This window comes from Frankliniella occidentalis, unplaced genomic scaffold, assembly GCF_000697945.3.
Source record: "Frankliniella occidentalis isolate FOCC.00 unplaced genomic scaffold, Focc_3.1 Scaffold9, whole genome shotgun sequence".
NCBI lineage: Eukaryota > Metazoa > Arthropoda > Insecta > Thysanoptera > Thripidae > Frankliniella > Frankliniella occidentalis.
The window spans coordinates 806,235-812,569 of NW_026267139.1; the positions used below are offsets into that span (position 1 = coordinate 806,235).

At 49.9% G+C, this 6,335-nt stretch overlaps 1 protein-coding gene across 1 annotated transcript; it reads left to right on the forward strand.

Annotated features, from left to right (window-relative positions):
* The first annotated feature begins 86 nt into the window (after positions 1 to 86).
* On the forward strand, positions 87 to 6,335 carry LOC113204069 (homeobox protein Hox-A4). The gene is made up of 3 exons (XM_052277305.1): positions 87 to 804; positions 4,715 to 4,884; positions 5,308 to 6,335. The coding sequence occupies exons 1-3, from the start codon at positions 285 to 287 to the stop codon at positions 5,713 to 5,715; spliced, it is 1,098 nt and encodes a 365-aa protein (XP_052133265.1). The 5' UTR covers positions 87 to 284; the 3' UTR covers positions 5,716 to 6,335.

Consider the following 6,335-nt stretch of genomic DNA (forward strand, 5'->3'; position numbering starts at 1 on the left):
GGGCGGCGGCGCTCCGGGTGGTGGGGGCGGCGGCCGCACCGCTCGGCTCGCTCTCCAGCTCGCTCCAGCTCCAGCTCTTCAGTCCTTTCCTCCTCTAGTCAGAGTCAGGCTCGTCTCGTCTCCGGCCGCGTAGCGTGTCCTGGACGACAGTGCGACCGGCACGGCGAGCGCTCGTGTGCGTGCGTGAGTGTGCGTTGTGGGACCCGAGCGGATACCGAGCTTGTGTGCGTGTGTGTGTGTGTGAGTGGGCGCGCGGGGCTATGCTCGTGTGAGCGCCAAGCGCCATGATCCAAAGCCCCCTGCTGGGCTACTCGGCCTTCTCCCAGCTGCTGCAGCGGTGCGCCCCGAGCACGCCGATGACGTCCCCGCCCGGCGCCCTGGGCAGCGCCCTGGGCGGGCCCCGGCTGCCCCCGCAGGCCGCGCCGCCGCCGGCCGTCCCCCAGTTCCTCACCTCGTCGCTGCTGCAGCACCTGCAGCTGCCCCAGCTGCAGCAGCACCAGCACCTGGCGTGCCCGTCTCCGCCCTCGCCCGGGTCGCTGAGCAGCGTGTCGCCGAGCCCCAGCAGCTCGCCGCCGACCAGCCTGGGTGCGCTCAGCGGCCTCGGCCTCGCCTCCGGGCACGGCGTCAAGTCCTTCACCATCGACGCCATCCTGGGCCTGAGCGCGGCCAGCTCGACGCCCCGGCACGACGGCAGGTTCCTGCACCAGCACTACGCCCTGCAGGAGCCCGTGTCCGAGCCGTCCTCCCCCACGGACCTGTCCCTAGGGGGCGGGCCGCGACCGCCGCAGCATCTCAGCAGAGCAGGTGAGGACGGAACCCACCACCGCGAGGGAAACCGTGAGGGGCATTCTAAGATTGAGTTGGAAATTTCCAAAATTTACTGGATTTTTTTTTTTGAAAAATTCCCGAAAATTTCTGGAAATTAACGAAAAACGTTCGAATGTCTGGGAAGTTTTCTATTTTTTCCCGGAAATTTTACGTTTTTCCCGAAAATTTTAGGAAATTTTCCGAAAACTTTCCATGTAGGGGCTTCTAACCCTATTCTGAGAGACACGTCTTTGAGAACACCTTGGAAGAGGACATTTTTGGGGACACTATGTCATGGCTTCTTTGAAGGACATGTTGAAGAGGGGCAGTTTGAGGGATACAGCGGGATGTGGGTGGAAAACCCCCCAATTCTATTAAATGACGATAATCCAGGATTCGGCGAAGTGGCTCCAGAGGAAAGGGAGATTACATATAGCCGTGAATCGAAAGAGTTCACTATACGCAAACTGTATCGAACTTAGGGGGAATGGAACAGGAAATAAATCGTGAACGGAACGGCAGGAGAGCTATTGAATGTATGCATTACCTAAAATTACCGAAAACTGCAACTGGATTGCATCTTTGGTCGGAGACAGGTAGAGACAATGAGGCTGTCCTTAAAAAGAGAAAGCTCTTGAAAACTGCATGTGAGAAGTCTTAAATTTGCACGGTAGAGAGATTCGCTGATAAATTTTTTTTGTGTGTTTATAATTTCTCAACATCCGAGTATATCGTATTGTGAAACAATATTTTTCTTTATTTCACTGACAGCTTTATCCTCCTAGTCGCAGATAATTGTGACACTGATAAAAATTGTTTAGTAATCACGACCGAAAAATGTGGTTGTTGCAACTAAAATGGTGTCAACCCCCTTGATTTAAACCATAGGACGTTCTGTCGTGTAATCCGATGTGTTCGGATGGAGCGTCTAAACGCTCAGCCAGCTCATCAAAACGTCTAGTGTGGCTGTGACTGAGGAGGCAGACTGAGCACCAATTTAGTTACAGCAACCAAAGTATTTTTTTTTCTGCAGGCATGGCGCCCATGTGCCTTTCGTATAGCGACGGCGGGCAGGCGGGGCATAGAGGCGCCCTCAGTCCCCTCCCCCATTTCTCTCTCTCTCTCTCTCTCTCTCTCTCTCTCTCTCTCTCTCTCTGTCTCTCTCTCTCTGTCTCTCTCTCTGTCTCTCTCTCTCTGTCTGTCTCTCTCTCCTCTCTCTCTCTCTCTCTCTCTCTCTCTCTCTCTCTCTCCCTCGCCCCCTCCCTCCCTCCTCTCTGGGGGTCAAAGCATATTATTGTTTTGATTACTCACACCAGAGTGGCCGGCCCAATAGGACCTCAGTCGGGCCGGACCCAGCAAGGAGTATAGAAGGGGAGTGGGGGGGGGAGGAGGGCTGCAATCATTGAAGAGAGGTGGTGTGGTGGGGCGTGGGGACGCGCGAGGAGAGTGACAAAGAGAGAAAAGGGTTGGAAATTTACAAAAAATTTACAAAAATTCCCGAAAATTTCCGGAAAATAACGGAAAACTTTCCAAAGTCTGAATTTTTTTCCCCAAAACTTTCCATTTATTCCGAAATTTTTTCAGAAACTTCCCAGGGCCCCCAACCCTAGTGGGGCAGGGAGGGAGGTCAAAAAAAAAAAAAACCGACTGCTGACACGTCATCAACTTTCTAATTTTTTTTATTATTATTATTTTTAATGGAAAAAGAAGTTAAAGGTCCGACCAATCAAACAGCAAAAATACCGTATAATGTATATTTGAATTACGTTTGACACCCACCGTCGTCGTCGGATTTCCAGTAGTGCAATTCACGCAGCACCCGCCTGCCTGATTGCACAAACTTGCTGTGCTGGTTGTTAGTTTGCAGCCTTTGTTGCACCGGGCGCTCGGTCTGCCTGCTCGGCCCGCTCGGCCCTCGTCCGGAGCAATAACATTGGCGCTTTGAGGCGGCTCCGGCTCCACCATCGCGGTGCATCAGTTGCGCGGACGTTTCTCCCGCTGGTTCGCTCTCTGCTTATTACGACCGTGAGCACAAAGGAACGCCCCGCCCGCCCCACTACGCCTCGCCACGCCCCACCATGCCCCGCCACGCCCCGCCACGCCACGCCCCGCCACGCCCCACCGCTCACGTCGCGATGGACGAGTGGAGTGATACGATAACTGGCGAGGCGAAAAGGGTTGGTTGGTTGTGATGGTTGGTTGTGTGAGTGAGTGTGTGTGTGAGTGTGTGTGTGTGTGTGTGTGTGTGTGTGTGTGTGTGTGTGTGTGTTAGTGTGCGCAAAGCTGCGCCCCTCCTCCAACGCCCCACCATACCCAGCAGTTCAACTTCATGCCCAAGTGGAAAGCATAATTATCGCCATAGAAAGCAAAACATTTTCGCAGTGTCTCCCTTGTAGTATGTGAAATATAATGTCATGTATTTGCTGAAAGCTCTCGTTTTTTGCACACTTTACAGTATTGTGTCAAGTGTCAACCAACAATGGAGGCACATAAGGTGACCTGTACTATCATGTGTTTCTAGACCCGCGAGACCGAAAACGGAAAATTTTAGTTTGCAGAATTTAAGTACCCCTGCATTACTGTCACCCCGATAGGATGCTAAGATTCGTCAGCATATCAAAAGAAACCAAAAAAAGCTTCCAGAATTACGAAATTTTGAAATTTACTGATTTTTGCGAATCTTGATTCATTTGAACTTTGTGATCATGATAAAACTCGTGTTCTGTGGGGGGAGGAGGGATGCGGCGGATATAAGTAGTACCTTTAAATTCACGTCAGCAACATTCTCGTTTCAATAAGCCGTTTTTGTATATTTTCACATATAAATACGATCCCAATCCTTTCCTGCAGATGGATATCAAACGACGCGGGAGGAATCACACACCGGGGTGAACAAACAAACAACACACCAGTCGGTGCGACTAATAAATCTGACCAATAAATGAACAAGCAGGGGGAAGAGGGACAGGGGGGTTTGAAGGAGAATTAATAACAGCAGGAATACATCAGGCGGACACACACACACACACACACACACACACACACACACAGCGAATGAGATTGGGGAGGAGATGATTTTTTTTTATGTGTGTGTGTGTGATAAAGAACGTCGTGGTGGTTGTGTAAGAGGGAAGGGGAGGGTTGCCAAAGGAGCGGGAGAGGGGAGGGGAGGGGAGAGGAGGGGTGGGGTGGAAACTGTAGCGAGGTAATATCGCATCCTGCCGCCGTTATTTCATTGCGCTTCAGAGAGGCGCTGACGCGGAACAGATTGGGGCTGCACAGTGATTCTTATGCAGTGTGTAATGGGCTTGTGTTGCAGCTGCGGTCGTCATGGAGAGAGAGAGAGAGAGAGAGAGAGAGAGAGAGAGAGAGTGGGGAGGGAGGATGCTAATTTAAATTCATGACAAACTGAGTCGCTATTAATCACCCCTAATTCGTGTGTGAAGTGAGTCTGTGCTACTGCTGCGGAATAATGCAGAGCTGCACACCAGTGTGCTCCGAAATGTTATTTGTGTTTCGCATTTGGAGCTTCCCCCCATCCGTACCGTCGATACTTATTCGATGAAACCGAGGCCCCTGGAAGTAGTTGGTTACTTTTTCAAGCATTTTTAAAAATGAGATATTTTAGTGTCATTTTCGACACTTTAGGGACAGTACATGGCCTTTTTTGTCACTTTTGTTTTCTCTCCACAACACTTACGTATTTCCTGACGAAGATTAGAAGTCCTGGAAAAATTCCGGAACATTTCCGGAAAAAAAGAAAATTTCCTATGAGCCCTCGGAAATTTTCGTGTTTTTTTTACCGAAATTTTCGGAAATTTCCAACCCTATACCTGGCAAAGTTTTGACTGAGTGACCCTATGATGCGTTTTCTCCTCTGACGTACTATTGTGTCTTTGTCCGAAAGGTCTGGATCAGGTGAAGAAGCAAGGCGGAGGCGGCAAGTGCAAGCGGGTGCGGACCATCTTCACGGCGGACCAGCTGGAGCGGCTCGAGGCCGAGTTCGAGCGCCAGCAGTACATGGTGGGGCCGGAGAGGCTGTACCTCGCGCATGCCCTCAACCTCACCGAGGCTCAGGTAATACACCAAACGCAAACGCTGCATTTGTTGTTTGTTTTGTTATGTTGTTTTTTCAATTGAAAAAAATAAAATAAAATTCCAACAGCACGACAATTGTTTGAACAGTACTATTTTAAATGCCACTACGTTTTGTAATATGCGTATCATGTCTTTTTAAAATCATTCGAGTCGCCATGGCCATGTTCAGAAGAAAAAGTTTAAAGGCTCAGTTTGAGCCCGAATAATTGAATCAATATAAGCGTACAAATCATTTCAGAGCTCTTTGAGGAAACTACGACTTTGGTCTCGAAATAATTTATAATAGCCATTCGTTGTGAACTTTTACTCGACTTTTCTGAACACTGACAACAAATAAGGCTTAGATCTTATGTGGGGGAGCGTGCAATAAGTTTCTAATGCTCGCTTTACTTTACTCTCCAGGTGAAGGTTTGGTTCCAAAACCGGAGGATAAAGTGGAGGAAGCAGCACCTGGAAGTGGAGCAGCAGCGCCTGGCTGCCATCAAGCAGCACCCCCAGCAGCAGCAGCAGCCCGCGCACCTCCCGCACCCCCAGCTCGAGCAGGACGACGACGAGCACAGCGAGGACAGCGTCATGTCCGAGGACAGGACGTGCTACTTCCCCTCCATGGTGATGCCCAACGGGCTGGCCTCGTCGGCCCCGGACGACCACGGCCACCGCGACCACGGTCACGGCCTCGTCGGCGTCCTGGCGGCCAGGGCGCCCCCCGAGCACGACATGCAGGCGCCCGCCGCCCCGCCCGCACCCAGCGAGGACCGCGACGACGGCGACGCGGACCTCGGTCCGCTCGAGCACCGCGCCGTTCAGTGAGACCACTATGTGGCCGCATATGGCCACCGCACGCGATTCAAGCTGTGAATCATATTCTTGATAGATTTCTGTTCTGTACGTATATACTCCGCTTCCAGACGAGTTTGGGAAGTTTTCCAAAGACTGATCAAAATTTGCAACGTTAAAAGTATACACATTTGCAAACGTGCCATAATCTTAATGAAAAGTCAGTTTAATTAGTTGTTTAAATGAGGGAATGATGTTTGAAAGCAAATATTATTCATAATGTTTATTGTGTCATGATAGTGACAGAGGTCCGCATCTCTGTAGTAGTTTGAAGGTTTTCTTTCCCTTTCTGATATATGTGATTGTAGCATTAAAAATAACTGACCGTTGGTCATACCTGTACATAAGTGTGATTTCGGTTGCTTGAGTGTTACGGGAAGATATCGCCATAACGCACCACCGAAAACCCCTGCATGTAAACTGTGTAAGTAAACGAATAGAGGAGTATTTTTCAATCTGTGATCATTGCCTTCCTGGCAAAAAGTGTTATTCTTGTGAAAAGAATGAAAAATTCTCGTGATGACGAGAATGAAAATGAAAGCATTCTATCAATGTCATTATCAAAAAGTTTAAAAAAAATAAATTTTGACTTG

Bases quoted from the DNA above. Each gene is read 5' to 3' on its own strand.
- LOC113204069 (XM_052277305.1), top strand. From the start codon at position 285: ATGATCCAAAGCCCCCTGCTGGGCTACTCGGCCTTCTCCCAGCTGCTG. The intron at 805-4,714 runs GTGAGGACGGAA...TTTGTCCGAAAG, and splicing joins GCAGCATCTCAGCAGAGCAG to GTCTGGATCAGGTGAAGAAG. The intron at 4,885-5,307 runs GTAATACACCAA...TTTACTCTCCAG, and splicing joins TCAACCTCACCGAGGCTCAG to GTGAAGGTTTGGTTCCAAAA.